This window comes from Perognathus longimembris, chromosome 10, assembly GCF_023159225.1.
Source record: "Perognathus longimembris pacificus isolate PPM17 chromosome 10, ASM2315922v1, whole genome shotgun sequence".
Lineage (NCBI taxonomy): Eukaryota > Metazoa > Chordata > Mammalia > Rodentia > Heteromyidae > Perognathus > Perognathus longimembris.
This window is the reverse complement of record NC_063170.1, coordinates 11,338,883-11,362,230: the sequence shown is the minus strand read 5'-3', so window position 1 is coordinate 11,362,230 and position 23,348 is coordinate 11,338,883. Positions and strand designations below refer to the sequence as shown.

Here is a 23,348-nt window from a genome sequence, read left to right as displayed (position 1 = left end):
GTGCTGTAGTTCAAGTGGTAAAGCACTAACCTTGAGCCAAAGAAGAGAGAGAGAGAGAGAATTAAGAAGTGCCGTTACAAAAATAAACACTTATATAATTATGATAGGAGAGACACTACTTTAAGTACAGTGCAAGTGAGGTGATAGTAGCTCATGCCTGTAGTGCTAACTACTCAGGATGTTTAGATCCAGAAGATCATAGACCAAAACCAGCCTAAGCAAAAGTGTCTGAGAGATTCCAACTCCAGTTAACCAGTAAAAAGCCTGCTGGAGGTGTTGCCAGGCCAAGCAAGTGTCAAGCCAGGAGTTCAAACACCAATACTGGTGGGGAAAAAAAATAGGATAATGTAGGCAAGCTTCTCTAAGGATATAATGTTTGTATAAACCTTAAGAATGGGTAAGGAATTTAACATTTGACAAGAAGGAAGAATATTGTAATTGTAGGCAGCATGAATTTACTATATTAAAGGAATGGGCTGAGGTCAGTGTGCTGGACTATACTAAGCTGGAGGAGCCAGTGGAAATAAGATAAAATTGACAAGGCAGGGGCCTTGTAAGCTGGTGTTAAACTTTTTTTTTTTTTTACTTTAAAAGAATTTAGAAGATTAATGACCTGGAACGTATCTCCCTGAGCTTGGTGTATGACGATAATTCCAGTACTCTGGCTACATAGTGAGACTTGTTTAAGAAAGAATCCAAAGGTGTTGGAGGTGTGGTTCAGTTGGTAGAGAAGTAGCTAATGAGTTAAAGCATGAGGTACACAGTTTGACTCCTGGTCTCAGACAGACACACACACACACACCACACACACACATATACACACACACCAAAAAAAAGAATAAACAAATAAAAATACATTCCTTTTTTTCTAATCAAACTTTTAAAAAATTTACAGCCAACAGGAACTACATTTTATTCTTTAAACTTAAATGTCACTTCTTTCCTGACTCTTGTCCTTTTTTTTCCCTTAGAACCATCTAATTGTGAAAGTTCCCCCATATCATGACCAACATATAACTTTGCCTGTATCTGTGGGAATATATGTGGTGACGAATGCTGGAAGATCTCATGATGTTCAACCATTCACTTACACTCCAGACCCAGGTATGTCAAAATAAGAAATGCTTAACTAAAGTGAATAATTAATTTCTAGATTATTTTTTTCAATGTGAAGATCAGCCAGCCAAAACCAAAAAGATGTTCACTTAGTAAGATGAATTGATATTTGTTTGTCTTGTGGGGACATTACTTCCTAAAAGATATATCATTTTTGCTCTTTTTAATGGAATCATTTTTGTCTCCTATTCTGATGATACAAGAGAGGATAAAGCACAATCTTTAACTGCACTGCTGGCCTCACCCCTTGAGGTGTACTTTTATTTTCCTAGTAAACCAGTCTTTTACGGAAGGGAGGTACAGAGAGAGGGAAAGGGAAAGAAAAGAAAAGCTCTGAGATAAAACTCTACAGGGCTATCTTACAGTAAAAATTACCATTCATCTGGGCATGATGGCTCAAGCCTATAATATTAGCTACTTGGGAGGGAGGCAGAGATCAGCATATGGAGGCTCAAGGCCAGCCTGGCAAAAAATTTCAAGACTCCATTAAATCAATGGCAGAGTACAGTGGCAAGGACTTATCATCCCAAGTATAAAGGAGCCACAATGGCTGGACACAGTAGGATGTGCCTTAAAGGAAACACAGGAATCTCATTTTAGGCTGTGGGCACAACTTGAAATCCAATTGTAAAACTTACCAATGCAAATAGGTACTAGCAAAGTTGCTCAAGTGGTAAAGCCCCTGAAGTCAAACTCTAGTACCACACACACAAAAAAAAGATTATTTGTTGAGTTCCTTTTATGTGCTAAAAATTGAAAGTGGCTATTGGAAAATAGATTTAGCTTGCTTTTGTGTGTGTGTGTGTGTGTGTGTGTGAGTTGTGGAGCTTGAACTTGGTGCCCTGGGCACTGTCTCCAAGTTTCACTCAAGGCCAACACTCTGGGGCTGGGGATATAGCCTAGTGGCAAGAGTGCCTGCCTCGGATACACGAGGCCCTAGGTTCGATTCCCCAGCACCACATATACAGAAAACGGCCAGAAGTGGCGCTGTGGCTCAAGTGGCAGAGTGCTAGCCTTGAGCGGGAAGAAGCCAGGGACAGTGCTCAGGCCCTGAGTCCAAGGCCCAGGACTGGCCAAAAAAAAAAAAAAAAAAAAAAACCAAGGCCAACACTCTACCACTTTGAGTCACCGTTCCACTTCTGGTTTTCTGATGATTCATTGGAGATAAAGAGTGTCACTGACTTTCCTGGCCAAGCTGGCTTGGAACTGCAATCCTTAAATCTCAGCCTCCTAAAGTAACTAGAGTTACAGGCATGAGCCACCAGTGCCTGGCTTAGCTTGCTCTGTGTGGGTGTGTGAGTGTGTGGGTGTTGGTGTGGTGATGATTATTGAACCCAGAGACTCAGGGATGCAAGTAGGTACTCTACCAGTGAACTGCAGCCCTGGCCTGGGGTGTATTTGATAACATAAAAAGTATCAAAGACTAACAATGAACATTTTAAATTAAAAACTAACACTTAGGTAAAATAAAATGCTTTAGAAATCAAAACATCAGGAACAATTGATACATTAAAAAGTTTAGAAGGTATCTGGTTAAACAGCAACTTACAAACTATTGCCTGCATTCATTTAGTTGCCTGAAGATGACAAAAGGTAGAAGAGTGTTTTAGAAATGGAAACTCTTTACATATAACATTGGTGTAGGCTTGGTTTGTGCTATGTTTACTCGGGAGACTAAGGTAGGAGGATCGCTTGAGCCTAAGAATTATAGGCCCTGCTTCAAAAAAGTAAATAAAAGGAAAAGCAGGCTGGTGTCACATCTCTCTAATCCTAACTGATAAGAAGCAAATGTAGGAGGATTGTAATTTCAGGGCCAACCTGGGCTACATAGTCAGAGTAAGATTCTGTCTCAAAAAAGGGAAACAGGGCAGGCTGGGAATATGGCCTAGTGGCAAGAGCGCTTGCCTCGTATACTATACATGAAACCCTGGGTTCGATTCCTCAGCACCACATATACAGAAAATGGCCAGAAGTGGCACTGTGGCTCAAGTGGCAGAGTGCTGCTAGCCTTGAACAAAAGGAAGCCAGGGACAGTGCTCAGGCCCTGAGACCAAGGCCCAGGACTGGCAAATAAATAAACTAATTAATTAATTAATTTTTTTTAAAAAAAGGGAAACAGACCAGGGACCAATTGCTCATGCATATAACCCTAGCTACTCAGGAGGCTGAAACTTGGAGGATCAATGGTTGAAGCCATCCCAGGGAGACGAGCACAAGACTTCCTCTGTAATTAACCAGCAAAAGCTAGGTGAGAGGCAAATCTCAAGTAAGCCAAGCAAGGATATGGACCTGAACTCAAGGCCCAAGAAAAAAAGAGAGAAACAGTAGCTAAGACAGTTATAGCTAGTCTTGACAATTAATTTTTCCCCTATTTTGTCTATTCCTTATTTTCTTTTTAGTCATAATTGAAATTTGTAACATTGGTTATTTTCACTAGTGTACTACAAAGATAGTGTGCTACAAAGATGCACCACAGTTTATAGCATGAATGAAATTCCCCTGTTTTTTGTCTCAGAATAAAAGGTTGCAAGTAAAAACTATACCAAAAAGGCAAAGTTTAAAATTTAGAAATATTCTGGCTTCGAGGCTGGGTAGAGAGCTCGCCTCGTATACATGAAGCCCTGGGTTCAATTCCCCAGTACCACATATATGGGAAACGGCCAGAAGTGGCGCTGTGGCTCAAGTGGCAGAGTGCTAGCCTTGAGCAAAAAGAAGCCAGGGGCAGTGCTCAGGCCCTGAGTCCAAGGCCCAGGACTGGCCAAAACAACAACAACAACAAAAAAAAAAAGATTTGGGGCTGGGGATATGGCCTAGTGGCAAGAGTGCTTGACTCGTATACATGAAGCCCCAGGTTCGATTCCCCAGCACCACATATATAGAAAATGGCCAGAAGTGGTGCTTTGGCTCAAGTGGTAGAGTGCTAGCCTTGAGCAAAGAGAAGCCAGGGATAGTGCTCAGGCCCTGAGTCAAAGGCCCAGGACTGCCCCCCCCCCAAAAAAAAATATATATATATATATATGAGAGGGGCTGGGAATGTTGCTTAGCATTCATGAAGCCCTGGGTTCAATTCCTCAGCACCACATAAACAGAAAAAGCCAGAATTGGCACTGTGGCTCAAGTGGTAGAATGCTAGCCTTGAGCAAAAGGAAGCTAGGGACCGTGCTCAGGCCCTGAGTTCAAGGCCCAGACTGGCAGTAAATAAATAAATAAATATACATATACATATGAGAAAGAATATTAGTTTATACTCAAAGACCAAATATTATTTGTTTCTACTTTCTTGAGTGAACATACATTTGTAATATGAAATAGTCTCACTAGAAGTGGAGCTGTGGTTCAAAGGGGTAGAGTACTAACCTTGAACAAAAGAGTTTGGGAATAGTGCCCCAGGCCCTTAATCTAAGCCTTGTGACCAACCCACAAAAAAACAACACAAAAATGAACTGAAATAGCCTCTTTGTGTGAAGCACTATTGACTGTGCTTGTAATCCTAGCTACTCAGAAGTCTGAGACCTGCCTTGATATATGATTGGGGGTTTTTTTTTGGGGGGGGGGGCGCGGACGGGCGGACAGTAGAGACCAGGTCTGCAAAATAAAATTCTTTTCAAATTTCCACATGTTTGGGTCAGCGACTTTACATTATGTATCTAAAACCAAACAACTACTAAACAAACATAAAAAGGTCTAGGATAGACCTACCAGAGGATCACAGTAGCTCAACAGCTATGTACATATGATTATATAAGATGAGGCTAAGCAAAATGAACTCCAAGAGAAGGACACAGAAGGACTTTATTGTTGTCGTTACGTTTAATGTACTAGGTGAATTTCCTTTGGTGTACCCCATGTGGTTGCTATATATGATCTTGGTACACTGGATATTGTATATATGCTTACCTGAACTAGGGAAGGGAAAGAAAAATGAGGGTGTAACAAATATGACAAGAAATGCACTCTCTATGTTATTATGTAACATCTGTACATCACCTTGTCATTGAAATTTAATTTAAAAAAAAATCAGAGATCTGGAGGATCAGTTTAAAGTCAGCCTGGTCAGAGAAGTCCACAAGTCCACGATACTCCATCTCTAGTTAATTTAGCAAAATGCTAGCTTGGAGATATAGCTTAAGTGGTAGAACACAAGGCCCTGACTTAAAGCCCCCAGTAGTGGCACCAAAAAAAGAGAGGAGGGGTGGATTTCATTGTAATATTTCCACATGTGCAGTCCACCAGAAAATAATACTCAGGGTTCCTGCGTAGTTGGTCTATGGTCCAAGAGTTGGATTAGGAAAAGGACTCAAGTGAGCATATCCTGACTGCACATGGCACCAGATGTAAATGTAGCTTCTGAGGCTGTACAGCACTGGATTGTGCATTTTATGTGTGACTCTGTGTTCTTAGATCATTTGCTTAAATGTTAAAATATCTTTAATTTTGTACTTGAGTCTGAGACACAGAGAAGTTAGACATTATTTATTTTGGCACTACAAGGGTGATTTTTATAGGAAACGATGGTATATTTACTTATACCAGTTTTTGCTGCTATAAACACAAATTACTAATAATTAAAAAGTAGAAATTATAATTTTTGCCAGGTATTAGTTTCTATTCTTAAATCTTTGATTTTTGCAATTACTCCCAGCACTGAAAAGTATGACACTGGAGAGTAGAGAGTTTGAGGCTAGCCTAGTCTACATAACTTGCCCTTGTCTCAGAAAACATTAACAAGTTAATTAATGTAATTAAAATGCATTGGAGAATCAAAGTTTAGATATATTTTAACCAAAATGATATGTTCATTTGGACCAGACTTAATTTATTTAACTTCATAATTTAGAAGTGATCCATTCTTTGGGGGCGCGTTGGGGGGACCTGGTACTGTGCCTGGGGTCTTTTGTTCAAGCCTAGCACTCTACCACTTTGAGCCACAGTGCTACTTCTGGTTTTCTCATGGTTAATTGAAGATAAGAGTCTCACATACTTTCCTGCCTGGCAAAGCTCCTAGCTAGAATTACAGGCATGAGCCACTGGCAGCCTGCTTAGAAATATCTCTCTTCCTGGACTTATTAAATTTAATGTTGTCATAGAATATTTAATTGATGTGACTAGATATATAGCCCATTGACTGTCCATGAATGCTAGCAAAAAATTTTTTTAAAAATTATATTTCTTAATTATTACTGACTATTCATACTAATACACACTTTATGTTCATTACAGTTGTTTTTATTTAACTTGAACATTTAATAATATTTTCAAATTAGCATATTTATTTAGTATACATATCTAAGTAAATGAATTTTTTTTCTTGCTAGTATTCTAATAGTAAGTGATACTTTATATCAGTTTTCTACTGAGCTGATCCTGTCAACATATATAGATCACAAGGAGGATTCTGTTTTGCTTTTGTTTTGGTAAGTGACTGTGCTTTGTCCACTTGGCAAATAGTGAGTTTTGTAACTACTTGTTACAAAAAAAAAAATCGTTAGCATAGAATTTCTGCCAAACAAATAAGTTAATGATACTCTTTGAGAAACTACTCCAATTATAGAATTTTAAGATTCACATTTCTTAGGATGAATAAATTTAAATAAAAACATGAACTTTATTTTTTTAAATAGCAGCAGCTGGTGCTTTGAATATAAAAGTGAAGAAGGAAATATCTAGTCCAGCAAGACCTTGCTCTTTTGAAGAGGCCATGAAAGGTACCAACTTGATTTTTCTCAAAAATTGCAATTAGGTGATCCCATCTGCTTTCTCTAGGAAACCTTAGTGTTTTGTTAATTTATGTATTTGGAACTCAAGCAGTGTGTCTCCATATTGCAAAATAAACATTTGTTTAAATGTTGTGAATGCCCCCAGATACCAGTGGCTCATCATGCTTGTAATCCTAGCTACTCAGGAAACTAGGATCTGAGGACTGCAGTTTAAATCCAGCCCAGGCAAAAAAGTCCAAGAAATTCTTACTGCCACTTAACCAGAAAAAAGTTGGACCTTAAGTGTGGCTTAAGTGGTAGAGTGGCAGCTGTGAATAAAAAAAACGCCAAGTGAATACGTGAGGCCCTGAGTTCAACCTCTAGTACTGGACCCAATTCTTTTAAATTTATTTTTACTGAATATGCTTATATTTGTTTTTCAACTTGATATGTTCCCTCATTCAGTGCAGTACTTGAAGGGCTGAAGCAGGTGATCATAAGCAAGGACAGCCTGAGTTGCACCAAAACACCAAACAAAAGACATATGTTGGCATACAGGAATTTTTTTTGTTGTTGTTTTCAATTCCCTAGTATTAAAACTTTTAAAAGTAAAAATTAGGGCTGGGAATGTGGCTTATCGGTAGAGTGCTTGCCTAGAATGCATGAACCCCTGCGTTCGATTCCTCAGTACCACATAAACAAAAGGCCAGAAGTAGTGCAGTAGCTCAAGTGGTAGAGTGGTAGCCTTGAGCAAAAAGAAGCCAGGGACAGTGCCCAGGCCCTGAGTTCAAGCCCCAGGACTGGAAAAATAAAGTAAATAAATAAAAGTAAAAAGCTAAACATAGTACATACTTGTAATCCCCACAGTCGGGAGGTTGAGACAGTAACTTTGTGAGTTTGAGGACAGGCCAGGTTACATATTAAGACGCTGTCTCAAAAAAAAGAAGTGATCAAACAAATGAAAAAAAGAATGGGAGAGGACTGGGGATATGGCCTAGTGGCAAGAGTGCTTGCCTCATATACCTAGGTTCAATTCCCCAGCACCACATATATAGAAAACGGCCAGAAGTGGCGCTGTGGCTCAAGTGGCAGAGTGCTAGCCTTGAGCAAAAAGAAGCCAGGGACAGTGCTCAGGCCCTGAGTCCAAGCCCCAGGTCTGGCCAAAAAAAAAAAAATAGAATGGGAGAGAAGAAAGGGAAAGAAGGGAGGAAGGGAATAAAAGAGAGAGAGAAAGAATGAACATAAATTTGTTCCTAGGATATTTTAATGTGGTTGGGCAGATTAAAAGATTTCTACTTTGATTATAGCTTTGATATACAATTATGAAGCATGCACAGGTTACTTTTTATAATCCTGCTGTTACTTAGATTTTTCTAAATTACATGTTCATAAATTCATATGAATTTAATTAATTTTTAAATTTTATTTAATAATTAAAAATTAATTTATTTTTAAATACTTTCAAAAGGCATAATACATTTAATAAGTTTTATTAAATACAATGACACTTAATTTTTTTTCTTTTGCCAGTTCTGTGGCTTGAACTCAGGGCCTGAGCACTGTCCTTGGCTTATTTTTGCTTAAGACTAGCACTCTACCACTTGAGCCACAGTGCTACTTCCGACATTTTCTGTGCATGTGATGTTGAGGACTCGAACCCAGGGTTTCATGCATGCTAGGCAAGCACTCTTCCGCTAAGCCACATTCCCAGCCCATGACACCTTATTTATCTGTAGTAAACTTCAACATTCACATATTGAATGGTTCAATTATAGCTTGCCATGTTAATTTTTGTCCATGAACATTTTCCAGTGTAGATTAATGAGGAATTATGGAGTAGTAAATAAGATTACTACTAAGATTATCAGCTTTTACTGTTATCAAACTTTACTGAAGAAAAATTCTCTTATTTGATCTTCCAAACTACTTATATTGATAACTTAATGTTTCACATTTGTAGTTGAGAAAAACATTCAGAGAGATTAGATACTTGCCCAAGTTCACTAGTTAGGATTTTAAAAATACTGTTGGTTGAGTGGGCACTAATGGCTCTTGCTTGTAACCCTTTGGACACTGAGATCCAGAGAATCAAAGTCTGAAGCCAGCCTAGGTAGAAAAGTTCACTAGACTTCCATCTTCAAAGTAGCCAGCAAAAAGTAGAGATCAGGGCTCCAGTGGTAAACAAGTACGTGGCCCTGAGTACGAGCCCCAGTCCTAGAGGGAAAAAAAAAAGAATGAACAAACAAATTGAGCTTCACTATATAAATACATCTGAGAAAAAAATCATTCAGATCATGTTTATAAAACTAATAATACCTGTGCATTAATAATAGATCATAATAATATAACCTAACTTTTGCCAACTTTTAGTTACCCTGTTCTCCAAAACAGGACATTGATTTCATAGAATTTGAGACTTTGGGGGCAGGGAATATGGCCTAGTGGTAAGTGCTTGTCTCATATACACAAAGCCCTGGGTTCGATTCCTCAGCACCACGTATATAGAAAAAGCCGTAAGTGGCGCTGTGGCTCAAGTGGCAGAGTGCTAGCTTTGAGCAAAAAGAAGCCAGGGACAGTGCTCAGGCCCTGAGTTCAAGCCCTAGGATTGGCAAAAAAAAAAAAAAAAAAAAGAATTTTAGACTTTGTAAAAAAAAATTGTAGTACTTCAATCAAAACCTTACTAGGCCCCTCCCACCCCCCAAAAAAGAAGAAAAAGACAAAGCTATTCTTCTTTTTGACATGTACTAGTAGTGGCACTGTGGCTCAAAGTGGTAGAGCCACTAGCCTTGAGCAAAAGACAGTGCCTAGGCTCTGAGTTCAAGCCTCACAACTGATGGAAAACAAGTATATAAAAAAATGAAGAAAGGGGCTGGGAATATGGCCTAGTGGCAAGAGTGCTTGCCTCATATACATGAGGCCCTGGGTTCGATTCCTCAGCACCACATATACAGAAAATGGCCAGAAGGGGCGCTGTGGCTCAAGTGGCAGAGTGCTAGCCTTGAGCAAAAAAGAAGCCAGGGACAGTGCTCAGGTCCTGAGTTCATGGCCTAGGACTGGCCAAAAAAAAAAAAAAAAAGAAAAAGAAAAAAGAAAAAAAATGAAGAAAGACATGTACTAGTTATGAGACTTGAACTTAGGGGCCTAGGCACTTGTCCCTAAGTTGTTTTGTTTTGTTTTTTTATCCTCAATGCTAATACCCTACCATTTGAGCCATAGCTCCACTTGCAGCTTTTTGGTGATTAATTGGAGTTAAGAGTCTCCATTTCCTATCTGAGCTGACTTCAAACCACAATACTTAGATCTCAGCCTCCTGAGTAGCTAGTATTACAGCATGAGCCACGAGCAGCTGGCTCAGGCTCTCTTATTTTGATAATTGCCTTATCTATCAATTGAAGTTGATAAAATATAATTTTATGAAGTAAAATTAAATTGGATACTAAATTTTATCCATTTAAACTTTTTATTTGTTGTTTTAGTTACAACAGTTAAAAGCTGGGCATGAGGGCACATGCCTATATTCCCAACTCTTGGGAATCTGTACCAGGAGGATCATGAGTTCAAAGCCCATCTGGACTACATTAGTGAATTTGAGGCTAGCTAGACTATGTAGTGGGACACTGTCTAAAATAAAATATAAGTAAATATAATAATTAGGAATCCCTGACCAGTTTTCAAAAATAAATTTCAGAACTAGGGATTTTCTTTGACAAATAGCTTATTTTTATGGTTCCTTGAAAATCAGGGCTTTAGTTTTTGTGTTAAAGTCTGTGTGGAGATTTAAGTAGATTTAATTAGCTATACTTTAATGATGAAGACTAAGAAGCATCAGTGATTTTTAAATTTGTGTAATGGCAATAATCCTTGAAGGATGATTCTTTTTAATTACCTTTAAGTACTTGAACCAAGGGGTTTCAATTCAGTCTGTCAGTTTATGAGCACAATGTATTTTGAAAGGATGGCTCTTATAAATAGCCATTAGTTGCAATGAGATTTAGAGCTTGATACCCCAAAATGATAGTATAGCTAGATATTTAATCCTTTCTCTATAAAGAAAGCTTTACTCAGTGGCATATATATCCATAACACCAAATAACTCAAACAAAATGAAGTGTATGGTACTCTGTGTGTGTGTGTGTGTGTGTGTGTGTGTGTGTGTGTGTGTATTCTATTATTAATGGTTCCTTGGGCCTGTTTCTAGAAATTTTTCTAGATATAAGTACAAGTAGATTTGAGAATAAAACAATAAATTGCTAAAAACAAAATTCTGCATGTTTAGGACCTAGAATAAAATAATGATGTTCGTTCATTGCATTTTGGCTTTGTAAGGACTTGAATGAGCATAAAGAATAGTTGAAAATGTATCCTTTCCTCTAGTTACAATTACATGGTAAGATTCAGGAGCTTAAGACCACAGGTAAAGTTCAATTGTTTTACAAGCCAAGGCTTAGAGACATTGAGTGATTTGTTCAAGGTTAGAGCTAAAGAAAACATTAGTGATTGCAACTTAAGTTTCCCCAAAAATATCTTTTCACTGTCTTAAAAATATTTTTTTTTCCTTCCTTCTGGAGGCAAGGTCTTACTGTGTAGCCCAGACATACCTCAAAGTCTTTGTTCTCCTACCTCAGCTTCCCAAGGGGGATCTACAGGCATGTGCCACTGTCCGCTATGTTGAGCTTTCTTAGGTCTTTTTGCATATGGGTGATGTGTTGAATTTTTTTTTTCTGAGACAGGATCTCACTATGTATGTGTAGCTCAGGCTGGCCTTGAACTCAAGATTCTTCTGCCCCAAATGCTGGGATTACGATATAAGCCACCGTACCTTGCCTGTTGAAGGTCTTAATTCATTTTTTTTTTTTTTTTTGGCCAGTCCTGGGCCTTGGACTCAGGGCCTGAGCACTGTCCCTGGCTTCTTTTTGCTCAAGGCTAGCACTCTGCCACTTGAGCCACAGCACCACTTCTGGCCGTTTTCTGTATATGTGGTGCTGGGGAATCGAACCTAGGGCCTCATGTATCCGAGGCAGGCACGCTTGCCACTAGGCTATATCCCCAGCCCCCTTAATTCATATTTTAATCGAACATTTATATTTGAGCTAAATGCTGCCTGTTTGCAACATGCTTTTATTTAAACAAACAGACAAAAAGATTGCTATCCTAAATTTCTAATGTTTTTATTTCACATGGATTAAAAAGAAAACTTATAAAGTTGTTTGGAATAAACTATAGAGTGCTTGCCTAGCAAGCACGACGCCCTAGGTTCAATTCCTCAGCACCACATAAATAGAAAAATCCAGAAGTGGTGCTGTGGCTCAAGTGGTAGAGTGCTAGCCTTGAGCAAAAAGAAGCCAGGGTTAATGCCCAGGCCCTAAGTCCAAGCCCCAGGATTGGCAAAAAGTAAAATAAAACAAAATAAACTGTAAATACTAATGTTCTCCACAGTTTAAATCAATATTGGGATGGTAAATGTATCTTTCTTAGCTGGGTGCTGGTGGCTCACACCTATAATCCTAGCTACTCAGAGCTGGAGGATTGAGGTTTCAAAGCCAGAAAAATCTGTGTACCTCCATCTCAAGAAAGCAGCACAAAGCAGGGCTAAAGGTCTGGTTCAAGTGTTAGAGTGCCAGCCGAGCAAGCAAGCCAAGTGAGCACAAAGCCCTGAGTTAAAAAAAAAAAATCTTCCTTATGTAATTTTCAGAATTCCTTTAAAAGGGTCTCTTTTTCCTTAGGTGGTATATACACTTTACTTTTTTCTTCTCTTACTGGGCTATAATTTCCAGGAAATACCCATTTTAATCTTCACAGGGTCCTCAGAACCTACAGCAATGCTTAGCACGTTATTAGGCTCAATAAATACATATTGAAATCCATAAAGGAAAAGATGGTGGCATCTCTCGTGCCACTTGATATTGTTTAAAGACTCATTAGAGTACAGTCATGAGTTCTGGGACAAAATAGTATAAGCAAACATCTCCCTGAAACTTCCCAAGCAAATAACTACTAAATCACTTGGGAATCATTCAACAGTCATAAAAAGTACTTTGAAATACAGAAAGAAAATTAAATCATTGTACTTAAAAAAGAAGGGTAAACATTGATACACTCCTTTGTATCAGGCTATCATTGTAGCATAAATATGTATACTAGAATGTATATATGTATCTATATTTACGTATATATAATGCCTTAACAAATCATAGAGTTAAATTATTTCAGTGATTCTAAACTTTAATTGCCTTCTCTCCTTTTTTTGTGTGGCTATCTATTTGTTTGCAGCAATGAAATCTACTGGATGTAACTTAGATAAGGTAAATATCCTTCCTAATGCTCTGATCACTCCACTCATATCAAGCAGTATGATTAAAACTGAAGATGTTACTCCAATGGAAGTAACTGCAGAAAAAAGATCTTCCCCTATTTTTAAGGTAAGTTATGTTGACTAGTGCCCAAAAATTTCACCTCGGAGACAATATTGTCATATTTACTTTTTCCTGTTTCTTTCATATGTGTTTTGCATTACATATACTTAAAGAATTTTGCTTGAATGCTTTGAACTTTAGCACAATTGCTTGCAAAGCAACTTCGAGTATCCATTTGAAAGGTAGAGAAATTAATACCTGTGGGATAAGGAGTATTGATAAGAAGTACTAATGGCTGGGCATGGTAGCACATGTTGTAATCCCAGCAATTGAGAGGCTAAGGCAGGAGGATCTTGAGTCCAACCTAGGATAAAATAGGGAGACTCTTCTCAAAAAAAAAAAAAAAAAGTATGGAAAGTACTACTTTAATAGCATTTTGTAAAGTAGAAACATTTTTACTTAAATTTTCCTCCAGATATTTTCTGTAAGTCCTCTCTGTTTTAGTTGTTTTTCCCACTGTAGGATTACTGATAATCCACAAGATGATTTCTTTTTCAGATTAGTATTTATGAACCATAGAATTAATGTTCTCTTAATTACCTATAATTTGCCTAAGTCTATCAGTATCTGTTTCTTCTACTTTCTTATTTAACTGTCTTATTATAATACTGAAAATCAGACATTATGTTATCATGGTGAGTCAGTCTTGAACCTGTTTTCAATAATAAAATATAAAATAAAATTGGTTCTACATATATTTTTATAATAGTAATAATTTTTAAGTAGCTTATGTATTTATTATTTATATGTGCATATTGTTTGGGGATTTTTATTGTTTAGACCACGAAGACAGTTGGATCAACTCAGCAAAATTTAGAGAATATTTCTAACATAGCAGGAAGTGGATCTTTTCCATCACCATCGTCTTCCCACTTACCTTCAGAGAATGAAAAGCAACAGCAGCTTCAACCCAAGGCATACAACCCAGAGACCCTGACAACTATCCAAACACAGGATATCTCACAGCCTGGAACCTTTCCAGCCTCTGCCTCTAATCAGCTACCCAGCAGTGATACCTTACTACAGCAGGCTACACAGTTTCAGACAAGAGAAACTCAGTCTAGAGAAGTATTGCAGTCAGATGGCACAGTGGTTAACTTGTCACAGCTGACTGAGGCGTCACAACAGCAGCAGTCCCCACTGCAAGACCAGGCGCAGACTTTACAGCAGCAGATATCATCAAATATTTTCCCATCACCAAATAGTGTGAGTCAGCTCCAGAACACTATTCAGCAGTTGCAAGCAGGAAGTTTTACAGGCAGTACTGCTGGTGGCAGCAGTGGAAGTGTTGATTTGGTCCAGCAAGTTTTAGAGGCCCAGCAACAGTTATCTTCAGTTTTATTTTCTGCTCCAGATGGTAATGAGAATGTTCAAGAACAACTGAGTGCAGACATTTTTCAACAAGTCAGTCAAATTCAAAATAGTGTAAGCCCAGGAATGTTTTCTTCAACAGAGCCAACAGTTCACACCAGACCAGATAATTTAATGCCTGTAAGAGCTGAAAGTGTTCATCCACAGGCTGAAAATGCATTGTCTAACCCACAACAGCAGCAGCAGCAACAGGTAATGGAATCATCAGCTGCAATGGTGATGGAGATGCAACAGAGCATTTGCCAGGCTGCTGCACAAATTCAGTCAGAGTTATTCCCTTCAACTGCTTCAGCAAATGGAAACCTTCAACAATCTCCAGTTTACCAACAGCCTTCTCACATGATGAGTGCACTGTCTACTAATGAGGATATACAAATGCAGTGTGAATTGTTTTCTTCTCCTCCTGCAGTTTCTGGAAATGAAACTTCTACAACCACCACACAGCAGGTTGCTACCCCTGGCACTACCATATTTCAGACATCGAGTTCAGGAGATGGAGAAGAAACTGGATCACAAGCAAAACAGATTCAGAATAGTGTCTTTCAGACAATGGTCCAGATGCAACATAGTGGAGACAGTCAGTCTCAAGTTAACCTTTTTTCATCCACAAAAAGCATGATGAGTGTTCAAAATAGTGGTACCCAACAGCAAGGTAATGGTTTATTCCAGCAAGGGAGTGAGATAATATCACTTCAATCTGGGAATTTTTTGCAGCAGTCTTCTCATTCACAAGCTCAACTTTTCCATCCTCAAAATCCTATTGCGGATACCCAGAATCTTTCCCAGGAAACGCAAGGCTCTATTTTTCACAGTCCAAATCCTATTGTCCATGGTCAGACTTCTACAGCATCCTCTGAACAAATGCAGCCTCCAATGTTTCACTCTCAGAATACCATCACTGTGTTACAGGGCTCTTCAGTTCCACAGGACCAGCAGTCACCCAACATATTTCTTTCCCAAAGTCCTATGAATAATCTTCAGAGTAACACAGTAGCCCAAGAAGAACAGATTTCATTTTTTGCAGCACAGAACTCAATTTCTCCACTTCAGTCAACATCAAACTCTGAACAGCAAGCTGCTTTCCAACAGCAGGCTCCAATCTCACACATCCAGACCCCTATGCTTTCCCAAGAACAGACACAACCCTCTCAGCAAGGTTTATTTCAGCCCCAGGTGTCTCTGGGCTCCCTTCCGCCTAATCCAATGCCTCAAAATCAACAAGGAACAATATTCCAGTCACAGCACTCCATAGTTGCTATGCAGAGTAACTCTCCATCCCAGGAGCAGCAGCAGCAGCAACAGCAGCAACAACAGCAACAGCAACAGCAGAGCATTTTATTCAGTAATCAGAATACCATGGCCTCAATGACATCTCAGAAGCAGCCACCACCAAACATGATATTCAGCCCGAACCAGAATCCAATGGCCAGTCAGGAGCAACAGAACCAGTCCATGTTTCACCAACAGAGTAATATGGCTCCAATGACTCAAGATCAGCAACCCATGCAGTTTCAGAATCAGCCTACAGTTTCATCACTTCAGAACCCAGGTCCTACTCAGTCTGAGTCATCACAGACTTCCTTGTTCCATAGCTCTCCTCAGATTCAGCTGGTTCAAGGGTCACCTAGTTCTCAAGATCAGCAAGTGACACTCTTCCTCTCTCCAGCATCCATGTCTGCATTGCAGACCAGTATAAACCAACCAGACATGCAACAGTCTCCTCTTTATTCTCCTCAGAGCAACATGCCTGGGATCCAAGGAGCCACCTCTTCACCCCAGTCCCAGGCTACTTTATTTCACAGCACTGCAGGAGGCACAATGAACCAGCTACAGAATTCCCCCGGCTCATCTCAGCAGACTTCAGGAATGTTCTTATTTGGCATTCAGAATAGTAAGAAACTTTCTAATTTCTCATTACTTCATTGAAATGGTCAGGTTAGTATTGCTGTTACTAGAAGGAAGCAAAGTAAAGCAATTTGAAGAACACAGATTGTATTTAGAATTCTACCAACTAGAAGACAACACAAGTTACTTGTCCTGTGTGGGCCCAGTCTCCACACCTAAAATAGTGATTCTTTTCTGTACTTGACCAAGGGCATTGGGAACATAATGGTAGTGGATAAAAACACTATGTTTGCTTTTTTTTTTTTTTTTTTTTTGGCCAGTCCTGGGCCTTGGACTCAGGGCCTGAGCACTGTCCCTGGCTTCTTCCCGCTCAAGGCTAGCACTCTGCCACTTGAGCCACAGCGCCGCTTCTGGCCGTTTTCTGTATATGTGGTGCTGGGGAATCGAACCTAGGGCCTCGTGTATCCGAGGCAGGCACTCTTGCCACTAGGCTATATCCCCAGCCCTGCTATTTTAAGCTGTAAATTTGAAAATGAATTAAGACTATCCAATAGGTCTGGGATATAACTAAGCGACAAAGTACTTGCCTAGCAAGTGCAACACCCTGGGTTTGATCCCTACTATCAAAAGAAAAGAAAAGAAAAGAAAAAAAAAGACTGTCCAGTGTCAACCAATTAAAGTAGATAGATGCCCACCTTTAAGGTTCATATAACAAGAAATTATGTAGGATTTCATAAGTTTTTTTGTTTGTTTGTTGTTTTTTTGCTATTTGTTTTTGTCCCTACTGGGGCCTTGCACTTCCTATATGGGTGCTCTACCACTTGAGCCACACCTCCAGTCCCTCTAGACTAGTTTGTTTTCTTGCTTATTTGTTTTGGTGTCAATGTGTTGTATTCTTTTCACTCACTAGTATGTTACCATTTGAGTTACACCTCCACTTCTGCCTCCGCGCCCCCCCACCCTCGTTAGTTGAAGATAAGTTTTTTTGGATTTGTCTGTTGGGGCTGGCTTCAAACCTCAGTACTCAGATTTCAGCCTCCTGAATAGCTAGGACTATAGGTGTAAGTCACCAGTGCCTCATTGAACTGATATTTTTATATCAATAGAGGAAACCTTTTTCTTTCACTGTCAAATGCCTCACTTTTAGTTTTGAACAGAATAATGAATTTCCCTGGCAACTAATATTTTCTTGTGAATCCTAACTAACCAAGTAATGTCTGTTTTCATTGTGCCTACAGACTGTAGCCAGCTTTTAACCTCTGGGCCAGCTACATTGCCAGATCAGTTAATGGCCATAAGTCAGCCAGGCCAACCACAAAACGAGGGACAGTCACCTGTGACAACACTTCTTTCTCAGCAAATGCCAGAGAATTCTCCACTGTCATCCTCTATAAACACCAGCCAGAATATCGAAAAGATTGATTTGCTCGTTTCATTGCAAAACCAAGGAAACAACTTGACTGGCTCCTTTTAACTGGGTAAGTGCATAATACTTTTTGGCTTCTTATTGAAAAGCCTCAATAATTTAATTTTTCTTAATAAATTTGTGCTAAGTAGTAACACAGATACTTAAAATCTGTTTTTTTCAGAAGAGTACTTTTTACTTCTAATAAATTGTGAATAGTGAGCATTCCTTTAGTCTCTATATTTCTTTACTTTTTGAAAGTCAGGACATTGGGTGAATGCAAATTGCATTTCCCTCATACTGTAGGTTGAATATGTTAATACCCTATTTTTCTTTTCTCCAAGAAGTACCAAGTCAGAATAGTATGATAAAGCTCAAGCTGTATGCTGGTGGCTTATGTCTGTAATCTAAGCTTTGGAGATTGAGAAACAGGAACTGCAGTTCAAAGAGAGCCCAGGAAGGAAAGTCCATGAGATGCTCTTCAGGAAAGTCCACAAGACATTATCTCCAATGATCACTGAAATAGTCAGAAGTAGAGCTGTGGCTCAAGTGGTAGAATGCTAGACTTGAACCAAAAAGCTCAGGTACCGTGCTCAGGCCCCAAGTTCAAGCACCAGGACCAGCACAAAAAAAAAAAAGCATTGGTAGGAGCACAATATACTTTGGGATTTTTCTTTTTTGGGATTATTCTTTGTGACAAACACTTTGTAAATTCTTTCTTTACTTAGAGGTATTTTTCTTTGTTTGTTTTCAGATATGTCCTGATGAAAATCATGATTCCAAGATGTCCTGAGATCTTAATGGTTCCATGAAGATTACTAAAGCAAAATATTAAAAACTGTATTTGAGTAAATGGATAGATTTTACTCTGGTTGCAAAAGAGCACACTGTGCTGCCTATTGCAGTGACTAGCCACCAATGTTAACATATTTACAGCTTATATTTCTAATAACAATTATGACTGAGAGTCTATTGAGTTTCCAGCTGATGGAAATAATTGTTGCTATTTTCTTAGACACAGTTTCTTTAAAAGTACAGGTCAAATTAAAGGCTAGATCACTCAGTTATTATTGCTATTAGAAAATACTATCTGACATGTTTACTCTTGATGTTCATTATTCTTTCTCCTGCATTATTTTTTGTCAAGTAGTGGCTTGTGAAAAAAGTAAGGCTCCATTATTACTAAGGCTGTGATTTTTTTTTCAATATAAAGAACACAGCTGTTGGCCAAAGTGAAGGAATCTTTTTTTTTCTTTTCAGTTTTTATAAAGAAACTGAAGTGGTAACATTCTGACAAATAAGCTGTAGTAAGAGGACTCTTAATTAAACACAAAGGCAGATGACATACAAAACTGGGGACAGCTGGAATGTTACTGATTTTTACTTTTCAGAGGATTATTCTCTGTGTTTCTACTAAGGGGTATAGCCATAAATGTATAGAAAAATCATTATTTTGCTCTATGAAAAATGAAGGGGGTAATATATGGTAAATTATGTTCTGATATCCTCCGACAGTAGTTTAAACTGACAGTAATTTGCGTTTATTTTCTTTTTACCCAGTCTTAGGCTAGTCCCTTTTCTATTCATCTGTATTATTTTCTACCTACTTTTCACTTCATTGTAGACAACGATTAATATACTACTGGCTTTATGACTCTATAGCAGCTTAAAGAAAAAGGCCACTTGAATCCAAGGTGACCTAGAAATCCTGCAGCACAGGGCAAGGAGTGTTCTTCTAGGAAATATTGAGAGTTGATTTTTGAGAAAAAAAAATGTATTTTTTCCATGAACGGTGCTGTTCTGAAGTCATCAAAATTCTCCCTCTTATAGAACACAGTATAAATTTTCATTACCAAAAAAACATAAAAGATTTCCAAAATGTCACTTCTCCCTGAACTGCAGTGAGTGTAATTCACTCGTCACCTCAGTGCTTTACAGTTTGAAGTGGTCACTAACCTGATGGTTCCCACAGCCTTAGGCTTTACAGGGTCATATCATTGACTTAAAATGAAAAATTGACTTGTGTTACATCATTAAAGAGCAAAATAACACACTCCAGAACTTGCAGTTGTAGCATTAGTTATACAGTTTTGGGATGCCTGCTTCTAACTACCACCTGTGTCTGGACACGTGCTTATCTCATTTTCCTTTTGGCATGTGGAAAGCTGTCCATGCAGTGTCAAGCCAACTGTGTGTGGGTTCTATTTGTTGATATAATACTTTGGTATCCTGTCCATTTATTTTTAAGTGTACAAAAAATAGCCTGTTAATGGTTGTTGAAGGCTACTTTTCTGTTCTTTCTTTTCTTTCCTTTCCCCCTCTCCTATTGTATACATTTGGTCGAATTCTCTATAGTTGTGGCATTGGTTTTTTGGTGTTTTTTTTTTACAGCCAGATTTTCCCCCTTTGTGATGGTCTTCATTGCTTTTTGAATGTTGTTTTTCTGACTTGTGTTTTCTCTTCATTCTCATATATCTTTACCTTCACCCCTAACCTTTCTTTCTTTCTCTCTCTGATTGAGAGGTATTGAATTATGTTTTCAGTAGTACAGGCTTCTGGCCGATATGAAGGGAACTTTCAGAAAGAGACCTACTCTGGGTCATTTAATTTTGAATACAGTTTTCAATCGTTCAAGTTTTGGATGGTTTATATCTAATGTGTGTTTCATTTTTTTGGAAAGCTATATTTTGTATTTAGGAAATGGTATACTATTTTGCTATTTGTACTGAGTGAGTACATGGCATAAATATAGAAATTTATATATATACATATATATAAACTATTCTTTTTTTTGCCACACATTTTTGTGGTAAATTTGTGAGTTTGTCTGATGTTCTACCACAACGTGGCGTCTGATAACAGTGACAGGGGAGGGGGGGTTTGTTATGTCTTTATGAGTATTTAAGTACCTTTTGAAACAAATGACCTGTTCATCTGTAGCCATTCCATCAGGCAGTTCCTTGATGTTTTTAAGTGGGCTAAAGGCAGCTTACAGTGTGTTTGCTAGATCTTTCACTCAGCAGAACGTGAAAGAGTAAGGAAAACCTATTGAGGCAGTTTGTGTCAAATGGTGTTTTATAAGAATGAGCCATTCAGTCTTTGCTCACTATATATTTAATATTTTATTGTTATTGTTAATATTAATTGGCTTTCTGTATTCTATGCCTTTTATTTATAAAGACACTAAAAATTTGTAATTTTAATAACATTTCTCCCATCTTGTAATACCCAGAGCAAGCTACTTTATAAATTCTCTTAACCAAAAGTATTTTCCTCAAGCTATCTCTTCTCCCCTGGGATTAGGAAAGATAATCCAATATAGTTCAGGTTTTAAGAAGGATCACCCACACAATCCAGTGCTTCAGTTTTAAAATGTAAAATTCTAACGCTAGAGAATTACCTGTAATGTCAGAGAATACAATCCCAGAAGGTATTTTAAAAAAGAAATAAAAAGTAAAAAAGTAGTAGTAAACTATATATTTTTGAATTTTTGTTTTTGAAATCACATAAATGACTCAAGAAGCCTGTTTATTCACCGGGATCTGATTAGAATGCTGGTTGATACTATGGATGAAATGGTGGCAAGAAGACTGGCTTGTGTGGTGATTTCTGTCTGTTCTGTGGTTTAAGCAAGAGGCTTATCTACTTATACAATGATGACTGACAATGCTAAGTCACCGGGACCAATTTTCTGTTTTATAATACCTTAGTTTAGAACAGAACATGTACCTGAACTGTAATGGCTTCATGGGATGGAGACAGACAACCCAATTTTTATTCTCATAAATTTTGTGGTTATTTATACAAGGGCTGTGCTACCTTATTCTTATTCAATAATGATAGGGGCATCTTGTTTGTTCTTTTTTTTTTTTTTACTTTGTTAAATGTTTCTAACCCCTAAAGGTCAAGTACAACATTCTAAATATATAATTTGGTTACAAGGAGTATTTGTCTTCTTATTGAAAAGTTAGCTCAGTGGTTGATACTTGTGCTAATAATGTGGTTTCCCAATTACTGTTACAAGTTACAGCTTCATAGGGGAAAGACTCAGTGTGCCAGCAAAGGCTTTGGAAACAAAAATTACTGGGTTTTGGCAGAAGAACCTAAATAAACTGTGAACCACATTTTTTTATATTAATACATTCGATTTTTTTGCTTCAGTGACTCTCATAAATACTTGGAGCTTATCTCTTTCTGTGAGTGTTGTGTGTGTGTGTGTGTGTGTGTGTGTGTGTGTGTGTGTATGTGTTATTCCTTATTATCATTCCATTATGTATCCACACCAAGGAGAGGAGACAATTAGAAGTCATATTTTGCTTCTGAGTTTTGTCATGTTACGTTTGTGGAGTATCATTTTGTTATTTCACCAGTGCAAAACTTTTTTTGCTATTATCATGTGCTATGGTTGGGAATTTTGTGTTAATGTTTATTTCTTGCCCATTAGAACCTCATCTAATCTACATTAGAAAAATAGTTGCAAAAGAAAATAAGGAAGTAGTTGTATCTGTGTCCCTCCAGAATAAAAATAATAGTTCTTTTTGGCATTTTTTTCTATTTTTATTTTTGGCTTTCTGTTTTACTTAACCTTTGATACAGAGCCTTATTATGTAGCCCCAGGTTAGTCTTGAAATATCTGATCCTCTGGCCTCAGCCTCCAAAGTAGTTGGGACTTAGAGACATACACCATTGTTTCTGGCCTTTTTGACCCTAAAAGCCATTATAAATTCTTACTTTGGAAAAGTAAAATCTTAGATGTACCAATAAATAAGGACCAAAACAAATGGCCCAATAATTCCTCATATTCAGCATAGTTATAAATATTCATTATGGAGTAATGTGAGACCTGGGAATGTGACTTAGTGATAGAGTGCTTTCCTAGCATGCATGAAGCCCTGGGTTCAATTCCTCAGTACCACATACACAGAAAAAGCCAGAAGTGACACTGTGGCTCAAGTGGTAGTTTGCTAGCTTTGAGCAAAAAAAGTTCAGGGACAGTGCCCAGGACTTGAGGAAGAAAAAAAAAAAAGTAATGCGAGAATTTTTTACTTAAGTGGTGAAAATTTCTACAACATCTACTTCCTGATTATTTTAACTAATAAAAAATTATAAGATCCATTAGCTTTATTATGAATCTTGATTGTAGATTTATTCTTAATCAAGTCAGCCATCTTACAACTCTTTGGAGGAACTTGATGAAAGAAAAAGACTGATATTCAGCCGATAGAGTAGAAAAATAACATGACTTGGAGTGCAGCTCACTGCTAGAGCACTTGTTTAGCAATGTGCAAGCCAAGAACTTGATCTTCACCACCACCACCAAAAAAAAAAAAAGACTTGAGTGTGTACCCTTGAAAGTGAATCAGTAGGATTTTATATATTAGAAAGATTTTTTTTTCTCCCTGGTTTTGTTACTAGAGCTCAGTTGTGGAGATTAATGTTCATAATGTAGTAGATATCAGAATTCTGTCTACAGTGTCACTTGTAAATTGTCCAAATGGTTAT

The 23,348-nt window shown here is 38.0% G+C and overlaps 1 protein-coding gene across 9 annotated transcripts in view; it reads left to right on the top strand.

Annotated features, from left to right (window-relative positions):
• Nucleotides 1–22,791, top strand: part of Nfat5 (nuclear factor of activated T cells 5) — an 84,128-nt gene extending 61,337 nt beyond the window's left edge. For 3 of the 9 annotated variants that reach the window (XM_048355215.1, XM_048355213.1, XM_048355222.1), the window contains 6 exons: nucleotides 972–1,104; nucleotides 6,738–6,821; nucleotides 13,083–13,231; nucleotides 14,006–16,487; nucleotides 17,680–17,919; nucleotides 18,601–22,791. In XM_048355215.1, coding sequence (XP_048211172.1) covers nucleotides 972–1,104; nucleotides 6,738–6,821; nucleotides 13,083–13,231; nucleotides 14,006–16,487; nucleotides 17,680–17,915 — 3,084 coding nt within the window. In that variant the 3' untranslated portion in view covers nucleotides 17,916–17,919; nucleotides 18,601–22,791. The remainder of the gene's footprint in view (nucleotides 1–971; nucleotides 1,105–6,737; nucleotides 6,822–13,082; nucleotides 13,232–14,005; nucleotides 16,488–17,679; nucleotides 17,920–18,600) is intronic. The other 6 variants (XM_048355216.1, XM_048355214.1, XM_048355220.1 and 3 more) reach the window with 5 other exon arrangements.
• Nucleotides 22,792–23,348: the final 557 nt, after the last annotated feature.